This window comes from Hemiscyllium ocellatum, chromosome 45 (genome assembly GCF_020745735.1).
Source record: "Hemiscyllium ocellatum isolate sHemOce1 chromosome 45, sHemOce1.pat.X.cur, whole genome shotgun sequence".
Classification (NCBI taxonomy): Eukaryota; Metazoa; Chordata; class Chondrichthyes; order Orectolobiformes; family Hemiscylliidae; genus Hemiscyllium; species Hemiscyllium ocellatum.
Window position 1 is genome coordinate 16,449,643 of NC_083445.1, and position 21,619 is coordinate 16,471,261.

The window sequence follows — 21,619 nt, forward strand, 5'->3', positions numbered from 1 at the left end:
CCCTGACAGAAGAGGTAGGAAGAGTGTTTCCAGGGTGGGAGGGGTCTTTTATAATGTTGGCAGCCTTTTTGTGGCAACAAGAAGTGTAGATGGAGTCCATTGATGGGAGGCTGGCCCTCGTGATGGTCTAGGCTGTGTACACAACTCTCTGTAGTTTCTAATGGTCCAGATCAGAGCAGTTGCTGCACCAAGCCATGATGGATCTGGACAGATGCTTTCTACAGTGCATCTGTGAAAGTTGGTGAGGGTTCTTACGGACATGCCAAATTTCCTAAGCCTCCTGAGGAAGCAAAGGCATTGTAGGTATCTTCTTGACTGTCGCATCTACCATTATCCCAGTACCAAGGGGAATACATGCAACGTGGCTCAACAACTACTGCCCAGTGGCTCTGACCTCCATCATCATGAAGAGAAGTTAGTCATGGACCACAGTGACTCTAGCCTCCCAGCCGGTCTTGATCCCCTACAACTTGCCTACCAGTGAAACAGGTTGTCAACAGACCTGATACTCTGCCAGCAATGGTCTTGAATTTTAAAGGGGATGGTGGTGCCTAGACCAGCAGCCCAGGTTCAAGTCCCACCTGCTCCACATCTCCAGTCCATTAGAACTCTTCCAGAGTCTATAGAATGCTGGAAAATGATCACCAATGCATCCATTATTTCTAGGGCCACTTCCTTAAATACTCTGGGATGCAGGTCATTGAGTCCTGGGGACCACTGGGGTTTTCCTCCAATCAATTTCCCCAATACCATTTCCTGACTAATAAGGATTGCCTTTAGTTCCTCCTTCATGCTTGGCTTTGTGTCCTTGAGCATTTCATGAAAGTTATTTGTGCCCTCCTGAGTGAAGACAGACCCAAAGTATTTGGTCAACTGGTCGGCCATCGCTTTACTGTCCTTCGTGAATTTACCTGACTCTGATTACCAGGAACCTGTCTTCACCAGTTGTTTTCACTTCACATAGCTATAGAAGCTTTTGCAGTCAGTTTTTATGTTTCCCACAAGTAATCTATTTTCCCTTTCCTAATTAAATCCTTTGGTCTCCTCTGCTGAATTTTAATTTTCTCCCTGTACTCAGGGGGCTTTTCTGGGTAATTTATGTGCCTGCTCTTTGACTTTAACACTATCCCTGATTTCCCTTGCTAACCATGGTTGGACCATCTTCCCTGTTTAACCCTTACACCAGACAGGGATGTACAGTTGTTGAAGTTCACCCACGTGTTCTTTCAATGTCTGCCTTTGCCAATCCACCATCAAAACCTTAAGTATCCTTGGTCAGCTTATCCTAGCCAATGCATGCCTCATACCATCAAAGTTAGCTGTCTGTATTCTCAGGACCCTAGTCTCAGATTCAACTGTGTCACTTTCTTCCTGAAGAATTCGACCATATTATGGTCACTCTTCCCCAAAAGAGCTCGCTAATTAATCCTCTCTCATTGCACAATTCCCAGTCTAGGACAGCCTGTTGTCTAGTTGGTTCCTTGACATAAATTGGTTGTGTTGAGAGTGTGGCACTGGAAAAGCACAGCAGGTCAGGCAGCATTGAGGAGCAGGAGAATCAGACATAAGCCCATCATCAGGAATGCAGGAGAACCAACGTTTTGGGCATAAGCCCTTCGTCAGGAAGAACCGAAACATCAATTCTCCTGCTCCTCGGATGCTATCTGATCTGCTGGGCTTTTCCAGCATCACATTCTCGACTCTGATCTCCAGCATCTGCAGTCCTCACTTTCTCTGCTATAAATTGGTAGAGGAAACCATCCCTCATACATTCCAGGAAATCCTCCTCCATTGTATTGCTATCAGTTTGGTTCACCAATCAGCACATGCACTGAAGTCACCCATAATAACCCTTACTACATCTCTATATTCCTGTTTGGGACAATCCCCAACCTTACAACTACAGTTTAGTAATCTGTACACAGCTCCCGTTAACATTGATTCCCCTTTGGTGTTCCGTAGTTCCACTGATACAGATTACACAATATCCAGGCTAACCTCCTTCCTGACCATTGTGTTAATCTCCCTTTCCTTTCCATCTATCTATCCTGAAAATTGAATGGCCTGGATATTGAGTTCCCATCCTCTTGGTCACCATGGAGCCAGGTTTCTGTGATCACCAATTACAACATACCCATTAACAACCATTTGCGCAGTTAATTGATCCAACTCATTACAAATACTCCTCACAAGGAGACATACAGCCTTCAGGCTCAGTCTTTTTTGTCAATTATTTAGAATTAAATGCCCTTTTAGAATTAGGATAAATATAGAACATAGATCACGATATCACAGTATAGGCCCTCGATGTTGTGCCGACCTGTGGAACCAATCTGAACTCCATCTATCCTGCACTATTCCATTTTCATCCATATGTTTTTTCAATGACCATTTAAATGCCCTTAAAGCTGGCGAGTCGGCTATTGTTGCAGGCAGTGCAAACAATGCCTCCACTATTTGAGGAAAAAGGCTCTCATTTCCACCATATCTAACCCTCTGATTATCTTATATGTCTCAATTAAGTCGCCTTTCTATCTTCTTCTCTCTAATGAAAACAGCCTCAAATCCATTGTCTTCGTATTGTGTGCAATAGTCTACAGCGGGGAAGCCTTTCAAATACCTTACTGAAATCCATATACACTACATCGACCGCTTTCCCCTCATCCATCTGTTTGGTCACCTTTGCAATGAGGTTTGTGAGGCACGACCTACCCTTGACAAAACTATGTTGACTGTCCCGAAGCAATTTATCCTTCCGTTCAATCCAGCTAGTTCAGAGTGCATCTACACAAGAAGTTGCTAGAATATTCCCTAATACCAGCTGAGACATGGTTACTTTTAGATTTGCCGGATTAACCCCAACTGGAGCCTCAGTGCTCTTTGTATGTCTTAATGAGGACAGGTACTGGAATGAGGGCCAGTGTAACTAGCATCAATGGTGAAATCCATATCCACAGGCTGAGGGATTCTGAACCTTATCCAACTAGTGATGAACTAATGACATATCTCTTGTAGTTGTGGGATTGGGCAACACCATAAATGGAATCTTCAAACTTGAACATATCTCCACATCCTCGGTATACAGGCCTTAATCAGTTATGTCACGCTGATAATTAGCCTTGTAGTCACTGTGATAGCTACTCAATGGAAGACTGAATGTTGGCTGAGCTCTGGTTTGGTGCATCCAAGGTTTTTGGTCTGGGAGATCAGTTATTGGATCAGGAATCCCACAGCCAATCATCCGAGTCCCAGGAGGTGCTCAGGATAGCAGCGATGCCCATTTTCTGCTACTTCATCAATAACGTTCCCTTTGTTGTAGAGTAGATATTTTTGAATCCCTCTATTCATAAAGATTCCTACATAGCTTTGGAGTTGAAGGGACTTGAACACAGGCCTTCTGGTTAGAGGTAGGGACATTACCACTGTGTCACAAGAACATCAGTGTCCTGCATCTAGTATTTTTAGGCACCTTCCCATCCAAGTACTGGCCAGGCTTGAGTCTGCTTAGCTTTTGAGATCAACAGGATTGGGCATTTTCACACTAACGTGTAATGACTCATCTCTGGAGCAGGTTCAACTTGAACCCAGGTCTTCTGGCTCAGACCTGGGAGACAATACCACTGCACCACAAGATCCCGAGTCTGTTGTGGAATATCTAAAACACCTCGTGTCAGTCAGCGGTGAAGTTAGTCAGGTGAAACTTTACAGCCGTGAAGTGAGGAATGTCCTGATAATCAAGACCCACTATTCCATCAGTCATATCATTTGTATAAATGTGTTACTGCAATCACCTATCTGGCCAATTGATTCCCTTGTATTTGACAAGTTAGAGTAGAAGGCACCTTCACTACCCTTCCTGAATGAACTTAAAAATAATCCATGTATTACAAACAAACTTTAATACTAAAGCATTGTAAAACTAGTTAACCACAACATTATAAAGTGTTATTAAAACTATATCTGATTAATCTCCGACAAATAAATTCACATGATTCAAAGCGACTAAAAACTCTGCAGTAATAGTATTAACAAAGAAACAAAAAGGGAAAGAGCAGTCTTGCTGATCCATGGTCACTGATACAAAGGATAAAGTTTGATGAAATGATGATTCTTTTGAATGGAACAAAATCTGTGATAGCAGCAAATCAATGGCAAATTCTTGGTACCAGGCTTTGAGTTGGATGGAAATCCACTTAGAAATAGGGCTCTGAATAAAGGTTCCATTTTATTCCTTTTATTAGGATTGGCAAAAATAGCCCAAATATTGAATCATGAAACTGTATAAAAATGATTCCTAAATTTGTGCAGGACAGGAGGAGTGAGGGAGCTTTTTGATTTGCATGCGGCTGCTGTTCCTTTACCAAGTGCCCGCTGTGTTGTTAGTCTCTCTCTGCCCTTCCCCTGGTGTTCAACACAGAAACCCAATGCAGCAAGGTTTGCTGGGTAATCCCCAACTGCCAGATACTCCTCTCAATAGTGCTCCATCTCCTGGTGTTTTCAACATAGTCCACAATAAAGATATGTATTCCCATCAATACAGGTATGTCACTGAGGGAGAAACTCTCAGATCACTCTGAGAAGCAGTATCCAACCAATGAAAGGATCTTGACTATATTTTTACAATTTCTTGTGACATTGCTTGTAAGATAACTTCATAGACTCCAGTTATATCATGAATCACACGCTTATGTTTATAGTTTGTGTTTCTTTCACTGCCTGCGTAAAAATAAGTTACTGGGTTGCTCACCATTCTGACTTGGGACAATATTGTCATTCATTCACTGTTGCTAGGTAAGAATTCCAAAATTTACCCAATTCACAGACTGCAGCAATTCACAAAGGTACTTCAGCCCAACCTTCTCCAGGGCAGTTAGAAATGGACAACAAATCCTAGTGTAGCCGGTGATGCCCACATCCCATGAATGAATAATAATGAAATACAGGATCATTGTCCTGTCATCTCCAACAGGTCTACGTGCTTTGAACCCCTCAGCCTCCTGTTTCTTTTCTTTGGTCTTTTTTCCCTGTCACAAAGCAGCTATTTCATGTTATGAATGTCACTAAAATATTTTATTTTTATGATTATGAAACTATGCTGCCTTTGAATGTTAGAATGGGCACAATTGGCTAAATGGCCTCCTCCTGTTCCTGCATTCATGTGATAGAAATGTTTAAAATTATGAAAGTGTGACAACAGATCAGACAGCATGGTACGGTTTTTTAGCAGAGGCTTTTCTTTCCTTTATTATTTCATGGGATGTCAGCTCCTACATTGTCACCCATCCCTAATTAGCCTTGAACTGAATGGCTCTTTCAGCCACTTCTGAGGGCTGTTAAACATTGACTACATTGCTATGTGTCTGGAGTCACGTGGAGGCCACATTGGATAAGGACAGTCGTAAATCAGATGGATATTCACAATTATACTTGAGCTTTTAACTCCAGATTTATGAGTTGAATTTAAATTCCACCAGGTTTCATGGTATTTGAACCTGTATCCCCAGGCCAACAAGAGGGGAGGCTATATTGGATTTGGTTCTAGGTAATGAACCAGGCCAGTGTTAGACTTGGAGGTAGGTGAGCACTTCGGGGACAGTGACCACAATTCGGTGACTTTTACTTTAGTGATGGAGAGGGATAATCGTGTGCCGCAGGGCAAGAGCTATAGCTGGGGCAGGGAAATTATGATGCAGTGAGGCATGACTTAGGATGTGTGGATTGGAAAAACAGGCTTCAAGGGAAGAACACTAATGAGATGTGGGAGTGTTCAAGGAGCAGCTACTGCGTGTCCTCGATAGGTATGTACCAGTCAGGCATGGTGTAAAGGGCCTTGTGAGGCAGCCGTGGTTTAGTAAGGAATTGGAGTCCCTTGTGAAAGGGAAGAAGGCGGCATATGTAAAGATGAGGCGTGAAGGTTCAGTAGGGCGATTGAGTGTTATAAGGTAGCCAGGAAGGAGCTAAAGAGGGAGCTAAGAGAAGCGAGAAGGGACATGAAAAGTCTTTAGCTGGTAGGATTAGGGAAAACCCAAAGGCTTTCTATAGATATGTCAAGAATAAAAGGATGACTAGGGTAGGTATCGGTCCAGTCAAGGATAGTAGTGGGAAGTTGTGTGTGGAGGCGGAGGAGATTGGAGAGACATTAAATCAGTACTTTTCCTCAGTATTCACTCAGGAACAGGACACTGTTGCTGATGTGAATATGGAATCACAAATAATTAGAATGGATGCCCTGGAAATATGCAGGGAAGAGGTTTTGGGAATATTGGAAAGGATGAATATAGATAAGTCTCCTGGGCCTGATGGCATTTACCCCAGGATCCTATGGGAAGCTAGGGAGGAGATAGCAGAGCCATTGGCCTGGATTTTTATGTCGTCGTTGTCAACAGGAATAGTACCAGAGGACTGGAGGATAGCGAATGTGTCCCATTGTTCAAGAAAGGGAGTAGGGATAGCCCTAGCAACTATAGGCCAGTGAGTCTGACTTCAGTGGTGGGCAAAGTCTTAGAGAGAATGGTAAGGGATAAGATTTATGAACATCTGGGTAGGAATAACGTGATCAGGGATAGCCAGCATGGTTTTGTGAAGGGCAGGTCGTGCCTCACAAACCTTATTGAGTTCTTTGAGAAGGTGACCAAGGAAGTGGATGAGGGTAAAGCAGTAGATGTTGTGTATATGGATTTTAGTAAGGCGTTCGATAAGGTTCCCCATGGTAGGCTAATGCTAAAACTTCGGAGGTATGGCATTGAGGATACATTAGAGGTTTGGATTAGGAATTGGCTGGCTGGAAGGAGACAGAGGGTAGTAGTTGATGGATTATGTTCATCTTGGAGCGCAGTTACTAGCGGTGTACCACAAGGATCTGTTTTGGGACCATTGCTTTTTGTTATCTTTATAAATGATCTAGAGGAAGGACTTGAAAGCTGGGTAAGCAAGTTTGCGGATGACACAAAAGTCGGTGGAGTTGTGGATAGTGAGGAAGGAAGTGGTAGGTTACAGCGGATATAGATAAGTTGCAGAGCTGGGCGGAAATGTGGCAAATGGAATTCAATGTAGCTAAGTGCGAAGTCGTTCACTTTGGTAGGAATAACAAGATGATGGATTACTGGGCTAATGGTAGGCTACTTGGCAGTGTGGATGAGCAGAGGGATCTTGGTGTCCATGTACACAGATCTCTGAAAGTTGCCACCCAGGTAAATAGTGCTGTGAGGAAGGCATATGGTGTACTGGGCTTTATTGGCAGAGGAATTGAGTTCCGGAGTCCTGAGGTCATGTTGCAGTTGTATAAGACTCTGGTGCGGCCTCATCTGGAGTATTGTGTGCAGTTTTGGTCACCATACTATAGGAAGGATGTGGAAGCTTTAGAACGAGTGCAGAGGAGGTTTACCAGGATGTTGCCTGGAATGGTAGGAAAATCTTATGAGGAAAGGCTGAGGCACTTGGGGCTGTTCTCATTGGAGAAGAGAAGGTTTAGGGAGATCTGATAGAAGTGTATAAGATGATTAGGGGTTTAGATAGGGTAGATACTAAGAACCTTTTACCGCTAATGGAGTCAGGTGTTACTAGGGGACATAGCTTTAAATTAAGGGGTGGTAGGTATAGGACAGATGTTAGGGGTAGATTCTTCACACAGCGGGTTGTGAGTTCATGGAATGCCCTGCCCGTATCAGTGGTGAACTCTCCTTCTTTATGGTCATTTAAGCGGGCACTGGATAGGCATTTGGAAGTTATTGGGCTAGTATAGGTTAGGTAGGATTCGGTCGGCGCAACATCGAGGGCCGAAGGGCCTGTACTGCGCTGTATCCTTCTATGTTCTATGTTCTAACATCAGCCTGGGCCTCTGGATTATTTGGTGAGTACAGCATCACTATCCTTTCATATTTAAGTCAATGTGCAGGAAAACCCCCTTCAGTTTGTGTGACTGGGATTCACTAACAAGATGTGTACTTGAGGTGGACACTGCAACAGTCTTCAAGATTCAGTTCGATAAGTAGCTGAAGGGAATGGGGTTGAAAAGACATCAGTAAAAAAATGGATAAATGTGATTAGAACAATTTGAGCTCACAGATGGTAAACACCAACACAGACTTGTTTGACTGAATGTCCTGTTTCCTCAGTAGCTGCTCACTGTTTGATGGTTCCATGATCACTGTGGCAGAGACAATGATGGTCTTCATGTCTTCATCTGTCACACAGCCAGTGAGGGAAAAGAAGTTTCCTCAGTCCTTTGAGACCTGCAAAATAAGATTGTTAGGTTATTAACCAGAAAACTAATTGTTAAAATCTGATTCTACTATTATAAGTGTATATTCGGATGAATATCTAATTATTATATCTAAAAATACATAACTAACTTTATTAAGAAATTGCCTTACTAGTGTAAAATATGTGGAACAAGCAAGGCAAAACTCATGAAATTGGTTGGAAACTAATGAGCAACTATTTCAAAGCTATGTTTTGTGCTGATGCCTAAGATTTATATATAAAAAATATATTCATCCATATTCTCTGTTAACATAAAGACAAAGGCTTGTTAACTCGCCAAAAACAATTTGAAAAATGTCAGTGTCTTAGTGTTCTTGGATTGTTTACCTTTCTGTTGATTATGAAATGTTTGTGCAACCCGGAAGGAAAGCTGATATTATCTTTCATAATAAAGATCCTCGAAGGCACCTGTCACATTCACGGGGAATACAGGAAATTTCAACAGATAGGCATGGTCAGGGGAGGCTATGAGATCGTAATTTAAATGAAGAATTATATATCTCTTTGAACAATTGTAACTTAAGGTGAATTTTCATCTTGTTACTGAAACATCTGGCCAATTTATAAAGAAAACTATACAAGTTGTTGCTGAAAGTAGTTTGATGTTTAAGTCAGGTAACTTGGGAAACTAATGAAGGACTATCAGTAGCAGATTGAAAGTTTACTTGGTGACTGTATGTACAATTTTGTGCAACATATTTGTGAACGATGGGTGTCTTGTTAATGGGTATATTGTAATTTTCAAACCTGGGAAAGGCAATGATGCTTAATTTGAATAGGTATCTAAAAGAGACATGGGATTCAAAGCGTTAACCTCATTTCTGTCTCCAGTGATGTGACCAGAACTGTTGAGCTTCTCCAGCACTTTGTTATCATTTCAGATCTCCTGCATCTGCAATATTTTGATGTTATTTTGACTGCCTCAGTTGAGCTTTGACTGTTGTGTCAATGGACTGAACTTTATGCTCTCCCACCAGCATGTTTATACACAGGCTGTGAAGATGACATGGCTGGCCACGCCCCACTCTCTCTTCCACCCTGACCTGCCTGCAGTTTTCCAGTCGATTGGGTGAGACCGAGGCCAGACTACCCTTTGGCTAGTTGAGGTCCTTCAGTGGGCACTTAATTTCTTCAATGTTCAGGCTGGTTGGAGGAGATCAGGAGCACAGGAAACCTTTATCTTGAGCTTGGTAAGCAACGCCCCCGCCCACCCCCAACAGAGATTGCCTCCAATGGATAGGTCTGCTCCTCCTTCCCCATTTCTTCTTCAAGATCCCCTGTCCCCACCACCACCTCCAAATCCCCTCCCCCTCCCCAGCCTCACTTTCCTTCATTTCCCTGACACCACCTATATTTACCTGGCCCATGACTCTGGGACTTAGAATCCAGGGGCTTCTTGTCGTTCCAATCCTATCCAAAGCACTACTACATTGCTGGGGCAACTGAGCTGCCAGCCAATCAGATTCAAAGGTCAATGGCGACATTTCACATGCTGATTGATGCCAGTCAAGGCCTACTTACCGACAAGACTGTCATTGTGTTGGCTTTGTCCTCCTCTGAGGGCTTTGTGTCCATTGCCTTACACTTGCTGTTGAAGTAGTTAGAATATGCTGCCCTCACCTGAAAACACAATGTAGCAGGCAGTCAGTGATCCGATGGTATCGAACTAAATGGAATCAATTTGAATTTCACTGAATCTCTGACCTTGACATACTAATAATACACATCAGAATTTCGACTGGCTTAAAAGTATCAAGAAGCCCCATCCATCTTGAGGTACCCTCCCTGTCTGTCTCTTTCCTGTATTGGCAGACTGCAGCTCCCTCAGTGTTGGGAGGCTTTCCTTTGGCCTTGCAGCATGAGGAAATGGCCGACTGTCCTCAGTTGATAAAGTCATAGTATTATCGAACCCCTACAATGGAGAAGGAGGCTATTTGGCAAACGAAGCCTGCACCAACCCTCCATAGAGTATCACACCCATACTGAATCCCATCCCATACCCCCACCCACATAACTGCTGTAACCCCAAACTTTTAAATTTAACATCACTAATCAAACTGCTTGGATGGTGGATCCAACAAATTGGAAAATGAGCGAACCTTTGGGGGTAATTAATCGGCTCATCTTACAAAAGTTGTGTTAGGTGTCTACTTCTGACAGGGCATGCATTCAAGTCACTGAGTCAGAGAGATATACAGCACGGAAACAGACCCTTTACTCCAACTCATCCATGTCATCAGGATATCAGAAAGAAATCTTGTCTCATTTGCCAGCATATGGCCCAATCTCCCCAACCCTATCCTGATGCCTTTTAAATGTTGTAATTGCACCAGCATCCACCACTTCCTTTGGCAGCTCTTTCCATACAGGCACCACCCTCTGCGTGAAAACGTTGCCCTTTCGTTCCCTATTAAATCATTCCCCTCTCACCTTAAACCTTTGCCCTCTAATTTCAGACACCCCACCCCAGTGAAAAGACCTTGTCTATTTACCCTATCCATGCCCCTCATGATTTATAAACGATGTCATCCCTCAGGCTCCGATGCTCCAGGGAAATTTGTTCCAGCCTATTCAACCTCTCCCTATAGCTCAAACCCTTCATCCTGGAAATATCCTTGGAAATATTTTCTGAACCCTTTCAAGTTTCACAACATCCTTCGGATAGCAAGGAGACCAGAATTCAATGTGTCCTATGTGGCCACAACATGACCTCCAACTCCTATAGCCAATGAAGTGACCAATAATCGCAAGCATAATAAAAGCCTTCTTCACAATTTTATCTACGTACGACTTCTCTTTCAAGGAACTATGAACCTGCATTCTTTGTTCAGCAACACTCCCGAGGACCTTACCATTGACTGTATAAGTCCTGTTCTAATGGGCCTTTCCAAAATGCAGCACTCCACATTTATCTAAATTAAACTCGATTTGACACTCCTCAATACATTGGCCCATCTGATTGTTCCGCTGATGTAACCTTCTTTGCTGTCCACTGTACCTCCAATTTTAGTGCCATCTGCAAACTTACTAACCATACTGTCTATGTTCACATTCAAACCATTTATATGAATGACAAAAAACAGTGGATGCGGCACTAATCCTTGTGGCACACCACTGCTCACAGGCCTCCAGTCTAAAATGCAACCCTCCACCACCATCCTCTGTCTTCTACCTTCAAGCCAGTTTCTTATCCAAATAGCTAGCTCTTCCTTAAGCCAGCCAGCACCTCCTCCTCGGTAATATGGACATTTTTCAAGATGTCGCTATCTATTTCGCCTTTTTTTTATTTTCTGTGTGCTTCCCCGCAGTAAACATTGATGCAAAATACTCATTTAGTAGCTCCCCCATCATCACTGTGTAACCACACCACTGCTTACCTTGGGATTTAACATGCAGAGCAGGATAAAGATGAAAGTGCCTTGGAAACTGTTGATGATGGTGAATAAATAGGTCATTACACCGGGCTGTTCCTGAAACTGAAACAAACCAAAAATCCAAGTGCAGCCCAGGATAAACACCTGAGCAATGGCTTTGAATGTCAGCATCCTGCATCAGAGACAGAAGGAGATCAGTGAGAATACAAGGAGCCCGGAAACAAGGAGGGCACCAATAGATCAGTTCAAAGCTCTGCAGCTCTGTAACATGCTGTTCTGAATGCATGTGGAGTGGAAGCAAATAATGGGAGAAGGAAGCTCCATGAGCATCCCTTCTCCATTGCATGTTGGTTCAGCAATAATCGGCAGTGTTTTAGTGACAGAACTTACTTAATGAGATATTGTATGTTGTGATCATATGATTTTACTGAAAAAATGTGAAACAAAGTAAAAAGTGTCTTTTAATGTTCAATAATTCTTTTCATATTGTCTGCATGCATTGTATCAGCAAATAAATCCTTGAAATAACGCTGACTTTTACGGATGCACCCACAGAATCATATCACCCAAAAGGAGGCCATTGAAGTGTTTAAGCCTGTGTTGGTTCTTTGAAATGCTAACCCACTTAGTCACATATCTCTAATCTTTTCCTGTAACGCTGCACTACATCAGAGTGTGGTGGAATGCTGTGACACTGAATCCATTCAAGAAGGAAATCGACAGCATTTTCATTACTAACATATTAAAGGGGCATTGGGAGGGTGCAGGAAAGTGGAGTTGAGGAGGTTTGAAGGACTGAATTGTCCTCTTTTGTTCCTGGTTTGAATTTTCTATGTAATTTACCCTTCTTTACATGTTCCTGTCAACTTCAACAATATTTCCTTCAAGTTCCAGATAATTGTATCTTACCTTGTATTCTGAAGTTTCGACACTTTAGTGTCCTGTTTAGAAACTTCTCTTTTCAATATCAAGAGTATTGTGAAATACAGAGCCGTGTTGATCTGTTGGAAGATTCAAAAAAATGTTGAATGACTGTCAAGAAAGTGTGGTTGGAACAAATGTGAAAGAAGGTCGATTTAATTCTTAATTTTTTTTTGCAATTTGCCAAGTGATGTTTGCAGCCAGAAATGGTGAAATTTCAACCTGTCCTCCCTGTCACCATGTTTGTAATATTTTCCCTGCCTGCTCTGAAGGTCCTCACTTTCTCCTGATTATGAGGGAGACAGATAATGGAGAGGGGAAGGAAAGGTTTTGGGAGAGATGGCTATGGATGGCATGGTAATGGGATGAAGAAATTTTGGCAGTCAGTGTATGGAGAAGAGAGGATATGGAGAATCGAGGACATGGAAGAGATGCTGTGCAAATGACACTGGTAGAGGGTGCCGTATACTGAAAATGTCATTGTGCATTTGGCCACCTGAGACTACCATGTAGCAGCAAAATAAGTCTCTGAGGAAGAGGTAGGACAGGATCCATCTTTAACCCAAATGTCTTTTGCTGGATGTAGAACTGCTATGTCCCAGAAACATTATGGGGGAGGGGGGAGTGTAGTGAATGGAAGGATGTCAGTCAAGTGGATCTCATAGAATATGAGTTCCCTGATTGGGGCTGTTAACCTGATCCAATCAGGGAGTCCTGGCTGACAGATATAAATAGGAGTGTCGAGGTTTCTTCTCAGTCCAGGAGCATGTTCTGTGCTCGCTGGGTCAGTGTAATGTGCTATATACGTGTAAATAAAGGGTGATTTGATGATGGGATGCCAACCTTCATGAGGTTATCTCAGGGATGGAGAGAGTATTAGAGAGAGATAATGTGCAAAAAGAGTATATTATGGAAAGCAATGGGATATAAATGAGCCGCAAATTGATAATACCTGCTTGTGACAGTTTGATTCAATTTGATTGATTATTGTCACACACCAAGATACAGGGTAAATTATTGATTTGCATGCTGTCCAGAAAAATCACACCATACATAAGTACGTCAGGGTAATATTACAGAATGCAGAATGGACTATTACAGCTACAGATAAGGTGCAGAGAAAGATTAAGTGTAATATACAATTTCATAGAATTGCTTCAGTGTGGAAGCAGGCCATTTGGCCCAACAAGTCCACACCAACCTTGCGAAGGGTAACATATTAGTCTCCATTTACCCCTGACTAATGCATCTAACCTACGCATCCTGTGGGCAATTTAGCATGCCCAAATTACCCTAACCTGCACATCATTGGATTGTGGGAGGAAAGCAGAGCAGCTGAAGAAAACCCACACAGACATGGAGAGAATGTGCAGACTCCACATAGTCACACAAGACTGGAATTGAACCCAGATCCCTGGCACTGTGTGGCTGCAGTGCTAACCACTGAGGTCTGTTCATCAGTCTGATCACAGCAGGGATGAAGCTGTTCTTGAATCTGTTACTAAGGTTAGATAAATAAAAAAGGGGTTTACTGTACATTTAAACACAAACATTTCATGCAATCAGATAGAAATAAAACACAATATACTTGATATGAGTAGTTAGAAAATTACCACAATGATCAGACACACAGGTCCCAGGAAACTCCAGATGAATCCTCTTTTTATGGAGACCCAGCAGCTGGAAGTTGAGAGAAGAAAGTAAATCATTCAGAACAATGAGTATCAACAAGAGAATAAGACCAAGGAAGTGGGAGCTATTTATGTTGCAAAAATAGTTTCACAACCTGTGCACTGATTGGATGATGATATTCCTGGTGGTTGTAGGTAAAACTAATTCACAATCACCTGATGAAGGAGCATCACTCCGAAAGCTAGTGTGCTTCCAATTAAACCTGTTGGACTATAACCTGGTGTTGTGTGATTTTTAACCTAATTTGGAAGGTACTCATTCCAAAGTGAAATATCTTTGTGGCCTCAATTCCACATTCTCACCTGACCACCCCCCCCCCCCCCCCCCCCCCCCCCACTCCCCCACCCCCCCAGCAGTAATCTTTGACTCCTTGTTAACCAAGAATCTGTCCCCCTTTGTGTTATAAATATTCAATGACCCTGCCTCCACCACTGTCTGGAGAAGAGAGATCCAAAGACTCTCAATTCTCTGAGAAAAAATGTTTCTCAACATTGCTGTATTCAAGTGGTGACCCCTTTATTTTCAAACTGTTCCGCCCCCCCCCACCCTGTAGTTTTGGTCTCCCACAAGGGAAAACATCTTGTCGGAATGGATCCATTCTGTCAAGTCTCCTCAGGATCTAATGTGGCACATTTAGATCACCTCTTATCCTTTTAAACCCCCAAAGGGTACAGTCTCAGCCTTTAGAACTGTTGATTATGAGATTAACACCCAATCGAGGTTTCCATGCCTTGATGTGACTGAACCAAAACTGCCCACAAACAGACTGTGGGCCACTAATGAGTTGTGATGCATGTTGGCTGCTGTTCCCTTCTCAGGTTTTTTTTTTCAGAGTGCTGTCTGCTTTTTCATGGGTTTCCATTGCTTGGACCTGGTGTATGGTGCTGGTGTATAATGCTCTTGAGATGACTTAATGCCGACTGGCCAGCCACCCTTTGGGGAGAGTCACATTCTGTACAAAACTGGGTACTTCTCTTCACAGCATTGTTCAGCTGCCTGTTTGACCTTTGCCCTGTCATAGGGATATGCACTTCATCCCTTTTTCACTTACCCCACATCTGCCTCCATCGCTCTTGATTTCCATTCCCTTTTTGTAGATCCAAGACCTATCCATCCCTCAACTGTTACTGTGGTTAACAAGGATCATCAATCTTTTTGACAAAAATGAATTCTACAACTGCAAGTGTTGATGATTTGAAGTGTACTTTCTGAGAAGATTGCATAGAACATAGAACATAGAACAATACAGCACCGAACAGGCCCTTCGGCCCACGATGTTGTGCTGAACATCTATCCTAGATTAAGCACCCATCCATGTACCTATCCAATTGCACCTTAAAGGTCGCCAATGATTCTGACTCTACCACTCCCACGGGCAGCGCATTCCATGCCCCCACCACTCTCTGGGTAAAGAACCCACCCCTGACATCTCCCCTATACCTTCCACCCTTCACCTTAAGTTTATGTCCTCTTGTAACACTCTGTTGTATCCGGAGAAAAAGTTTCTGACTGTCTACTCTATCTATTCCTCTGATCATCTTATAAACCTCTATCAAGTCACCCCTCATCCTTCGCCATTCCAACGAGAAAAGGCCGAGAACTCTCAACCTATCCTCGTACGACCTATTCTCCATTCCAGGCAACATCCTGGTAAATCTTCTCTGCACCCTCTCCAAAGCTTCCACATCTTTCCTAAAGTGAGGCGACCAGAACTGCACACAGTACTCCAAATGTGGCCTAACCAAAGTCCTGTACAGCTGCAACATCACCTCACGACTCTTGAATTCAATCCCTCTGCTAATGAACGATAAATATTGCAGTAATAGAATGAATGGGAAGTTTCAAAAGGAAAACAATGATCAAACTTTTATGGTGTCTTGGCTCCAAGAGGGGGGACTAATTGAGCAGCCCTCTGAAAGATGGGGTGAATGATCCCCTTCATTACTCAACAATCCAGTGAAATGCATCATTTCCTTCCTGTGCACAAAGGTGAAAGGTGACATTGGAAATTAGGATCTCTGCAGTGGACCACAGTTACAGAATCCACTGCTGGCAAGTGTTATTGTCAGAGGGAGGAAGTGTAATCACTGGAGTGGGGTTGGGATACATGAGTCAGGAGCCTATTCCTGATATTGCTGACAAGGAAACAGAGAGAGAGAGGGGGAGAGGGAAGGGAGGGAATGGGGAAAGAACAAAATGGATAAGAGGAGAGAGAGAGAACATGAGTAAAAATGAGAGGAAGGGAAAACCAGGGAATAGGTCAAGGGAGGAAAGCTGAAAATGAGAGGAAAAACATAATGAGAGTGTCTTCTGGTTCTCATATCGCAGAAATAGTCACACTTTCAAATCAAAATGCTGGAGTTTCATTAAGTGTATTTCTCACAGATTTCCCTTTGGTTGGTGGACTGACAGATTGATCCTTGGTTACTCAGCACATGACCACAGTGCATCAGTGATACATATTCACATATTATTCAGTCACAAATCAGTCCCAAGCTCTTCAGGAGTAATATGAGAATTAAACAACATGTATGGCATATTTAATGTTTCAAAACATGTAACTGTTAATGAAATACTTTTGATATGTAGTCACTGTTGTAAAGTAGGAAATGTGTCAGACAATTTGCAAACTGCCACGAGCAACAATGTAGTAATGTTTGGGATAATCCTTTTTTGTGATGTTGATTGAGGGATAAATACAAATACACTGTCGTTCTTTCCTATGGGAACTTGTATATCGACCTGAGCAGGTAAATGGGGCTTTGGTTTAATGTCTCGTCTGAAGAATGGCATCTTTGCAGAGCAGCGATCCCTCAGTGCTGTGTTGAAATGTTGGATTTTTATGCTCAAAGCCTGGAGTGGGGCTTGAAGTTAAAGCTAATTTCATTGACAACAAGTGTGCAACAAAGAGAAAGAAGTTTAAATTCTGAAGATAGCTTGAACTGGAAGGTGATAATTCTAGCTGTAAGATTTGAAGAAGAGGAGCCATTACTTACTGCCTAGGTGATCCATAGCCATCATGATCCACTGCAGCAGAAATGACCACAATTGCTGCAGGAACCCCGTAGCCAAGAAGGTACATGAATTTCTCAACTTTTTCTGAATGAGGAACCCTCAAATTCCTGATGTTTCTGACCATGAGAAAGAGCTGGACTCCCTCCAGGAACATCCAAACAAACGCAGCCAAGAACAGGTAGTGTAGAAATCCTGCTATAATCCCACACATCACCTGTAATAATGAGAAACAGCATGAGAGCTTTTCTTGAAGCAGTGATTCCTCACAGTTCCACCTGACACACTCCTGGAGCCAACACCAAAACCGTGTCCCAGCTGATGGTTTATGCTCATCAGCAGAAGTTGTCCCCTAGTTTGAATGAGCCAGTGGGCATCAGTACCATTACGGAAGTGTCCTGAACTTCTATCTCTACAGAATGTATTAAAGAAGGATGGTACGGAAGAAGCCTGGTTCAGTGGAGGAATTCCAGATTTCTGGAACCAGTGGGTCGAAAGCTAGCTGAAGGCAAGGTCACTAACTGTGGGAGAAGGAACTGAGGGCTTCATAAGGGATAGAACTTGATGCACAAGGATCAAATATACAATCAACTGAACATCAAACATATTTGTACACGAGTATACAATCAAACCATTTAGTTGCACTGGACAGATATTTACACAAGTACCCATCTGTACAGACACACACACACTCGCACTCAAACCCACACATGCTCAGACACATTCTCTTTCTGTTATACACACACATTTACTCTGTCACACAGATCCTTTCCTCTTAAACATATACATTTTCACACACACTCATAAACATAAATCTCTCTCTCTCACACACACACACACACACACACACACACTCTCTCTCTCTGTGACACACTCTTTGACACACACACACACACGCTCTCTCTGTGACACAGACATTCTCTGACACACACACATGCTGTCTGTGACACAGACACTCTGACACACACACACACACACACACACACATGCTCTCTCTGTGATACAGACACTCTCTGACACACACACACACACTCTCTCTGTGATACAGACACTCTCACTCTCTCTCTGACACAACCTGTTGTATTGCTGGCTGTGGTGGATTCTCTTACCCGGTTTGTGGTTCTGTTGATCCCGAGAAGGAAAAGCAGTTCCGCCAGGAAGAGACTCACACACAGCTGCATGTGGGTGATGTGGAGAGCATTTCTCACATTGGTGCAGAAAGCAAAGGTCACAATGGTGATTCCCAGACACACCAGAGAAATTGGGATCCCAATCGATGTAATTGTCGTCAAAACAAACGGATAGTCCTTGGAAAGAAATATATTTGCATTAAGTTTTTGTCTTTCTGAACATGGTAAAATCCCCTCTGGTAATCTGACTGGGTGAAAGCATGGGGAGGGTGCTATACCCTTAAAGTGAGACCTAGACTAACAATGTGCCACCAATATCGCATTGTTTGATTATTCTGTGATTTTGATTGTGGATTGAAATGGGCCATGGACTGTTATAAAAGCCAAACATTGTGGAAGGGTTTGCTGCCCCTTTAAAAAGTCAGATTCCGGTCACTTTTTCTAAGGAGATAGTGAGGACTGCAGATGCTGGAGATCAGAATCGAGAGTGTGGTACTAGAAAATCACAGCAGGTCAGGCACAATCCGAGGAGCAGGAGAATCTACATTTCAGACATAAGCCCTTCGTCAGGACCACACTCTTGACACTCTTTGTAAATGCTGTTGACACAGCTGGGTTTTTTTAGCAGTTGGAGCAGGTTGCTACAAATGGGTTGGAGCCAAGGGGTATATACAAAGGGAGATTTGGCCAGTTGATTGGGATATGATTGGTGACCAGTTGTCAATAACAAAGTCCTTCTGCCTATCATCATTTATGTGATTGACTCTCAAGTCGTTGAAAAGTTTGTGAACATGACTGTTTAATTCGAAGCCAGCAGACCTCAGGGAAAGGAAGGTTCTATCTTTCTCTCTGCAGCAAAATAAATCTAAAGTCTAAGAAAGCCGATAGATATACCCTTATCAGTTCCTGTGAGCTGTGACTTTCAACCAATAAAGCAGAGATGTTACAAATGTTTAAATGGAGGTTCGAGTTTTTACGAGTAGTTACATGTCAACGGCTCATAATGAATTACCTGAATGTTGATTTGATTCATTTGTAATAAATAGTAATTTTTGTTCAGTAAAGCCCCCTGCTGCATGCTTTGTGTGATACTGGATTGTAAGGATGGGACAGCTGGGACAGTGTGCATGTTTTTTTATAAAATCTTTAACTTTGTGACGAGTCCAGCAACAGCAGGGCTCGATTTCCTGTGATGTGTTCCAGTGAGGCCGACCAGGGTGATCAAATAGAGCATCTTTTCACAAAAGGGTGATTGGAAATCTGAAACTCGATCTCCACAAAGTTCTCAAGGTTGGAAGTCCAATGACATTTTCAAAATTGAGGTTGATAGTTTTTTGTCAGGGAAGGATATTATGGGTTATGGCATGGAGACAGATAATGGAGTATAGGTACAGACCACTGTCTTATTGAGTGGTGCAACAGGTCTGAAGGGAGCTGAATGTCCTCTTCCTCTTCCCATGTAAGTTGTCACATTCCTGACTGAAGCCTTGTCGATGTGGTAAGTGTGGTCACTTCTTCTGTAACTTCATATCCACCATTTTGATCCTTTGGGGAATATTGGAGGAGAGATGGAAGGATTCACAATCTGATCAGCCTGTTGAACACTTAGGACTGCTCCTTCCATTGCTAACAAGACCGGGTGTTGACTTGATTTGATAGTGCCAGGCCCAGAGGTACTAACCCTTTATTAGGTTTCGGGTTAGGGTTTATGTGGTCATTGATAATGCTGTGTGATTATTAAAAAAGCAGATTTTCCCACTATGTAATGCTTTTACACGAGATGGTTTCACCTTTAGTTCTGCAATGCCTTTAGATAATCTAGATTTGCCTGTGTTTCTAACCCTTAACTGCAAGATGCACATAATGTCCAACATTTCTAAGAATCTTAATTATACTTTTCATGCTCACCATTTCCCCTTTAATTCACTGTCTGTCTCTCTCTGTCTGTATCATTGGCATCATCATTGTCCTGATATCACGATGGGGTGAAGTATGGAGTCTGCTCCCAAAACATCATCCAGTACCTTCTGATATTATTACCTTTTATTCTGCACCACAATCTAGCCACTGAAGCTAATCAGCTTTTTAATTCACGACAAACCCATTGAAACCTTGAATGCTGTTCCTGTTCCATTGTGTTAAATATACAATGCAGAGCCAGGCCATTCAGCCCAACCTATCGCTTGCCAATGTTTATTCTCCACATGGGTCTCACCCACTTATCTTCAACTACCCTTTTCAGTATAATCCTTGATTTCCTTCTCTCTCAAGTGTTGTTTTTAGTCCAGATTTCTCTTAAATGCATTTACTATGTGCACTTCAATTCCCTCACAAGTTCCACATTCCAACTACTTTTTGCGTGAGCTATTTTTCAAACCTGTGTTCAATTTATCAGCGACTACAGGAACCTAGAAACTAACAGCAGGAGTAGGCCATTTGATCCTGCTCTGCCACTCAACAAGATCACAACTGGCCTGTTACCTCATCACCGTTTTCTGGCAGTATGAATTAGAATGAGAATTAGCTTTATTGTCACACGTACTCAAATGTGTACAGGGAAAATTGTGCCAATTGCCACTTACGGTGCCATCTTAGGTACAAAAGTCCGCAGGTACACTTTTTTCAGATGCCGTTTATGGAAAATAGAGAAGTAAAAAAATGTCCAGCGTTGCAGATTTCGGAATAAATTATAACACGGAGAATACAAATACGGGGAAACCATCTTCTGAACCAGTCTATGTTGACATCTAGCCTCCCTGAGACTGGATGTCCACACCGAGACCATGCCAAGCTGAGAGACTGCCACCCGAAGACCACTACGCTGGGAGATCACCCACCAGGCCAAGAGACCTCCACCTACCACCAGAACACCCATGTTGGGCTGCTGGAATATCGTCACGCTGGACTGAGAGATTACCATGAACTATTGTAAGACCAGAACTCTGGGCCAAGAGGACACCATGTACCGCTCAAAGACCACCACGCTGAGCCAAGATGACACCATGTACCACCTGAAGACCACCATGCTGGGCCAAGCAGACACTATATACTGACCAAAGACCACCATGCTAGGCCTAGAGGACACGATGTACCGCTCAAAGACTAGAGGACTACCCAAAGACTACCATGTACTGCCCAAAGACTATCATGCTGGGCCTAGAGGACACCATGTACTGCCCAAAGACTACCATGCTGGGCGAAGAGGACACCATGTACCACCTGAAGACC

At 42.9% G+C, this 21,619-nt stretch overlaps 2 protein-coding genes across 2 annotated transcripts in view; both read right to left on the reverse strand.

Moving 5' to 3' along the window:
• The window catches only part of LOC132835874 (adhesion G protein-coupled receptor E3-like), a 72,483-nt gene extending 71,598 nt beyond the window's left edge, over nt 1-885 (reverse strand). The window contains exon 1 of the mRNA XM_060854972.1: nt 751-885. Coding sequence (XP_060710955.1) covers nt 751-885 — 135 coding nt within the window. The remainder of the gene's footprint in view (nt 1-750) is intronic.
• Nucleotides 886-8,151: 7,266 nt separating this feature from the next.
• On the reverse strand, nt 8,152-21,311 carry LOC132835875 (adhesion G protein-coupled receptor E4-like). The gene is made up of 7 exons (XM_060854973.1): nt 21,252-21,311; nt 17,246-17,478; nt 14,171-14,237; nt 12,546-12,637; nt 11,640-11,808; nt 9,784-9,882; nt 8,152-8,231 (listed from the first exon to the last, which is right to left on the reverse strand). The coding sequence occupies exons 1-7, from the start codon at nt 21,309-21,311 to the stop codon at nt 8,217-8,219; spliced, it is 735 nt and encodes a 244-aa protein (XP_060710956.1). The 3' UTR covers nt 8,152-8,216.
• Between the last annotated feature and the right edge of the window lie 308 nt (nt 21,312-21,619).

Excerpts from the sequence above, each read along its gene's own strand:
- LOC132835875 (XM_060854973.1), bottom strand. The coding sequence starts at position 21,311 with ATGGTAATCTCTCAGTCCAGCGTGACGATATTCCAGCAGCCCAACATG. Across the intron at positions 12,638-14,170 it reads CTGTGTGTCTGATCATTGTG|ATCAACACGGCTCTGTATTT; the intron begins GTAATTTTCTAA and ends ATCTTCCAACAG. Across the intron at positions 9,883-11,639 it reads TCTGCATGTTAAATCCCAAG|GTGAGGGCAGCATATTCTAA; the intron begins GTAAGCAGTGGT and ends TTGTGTTTTCAG.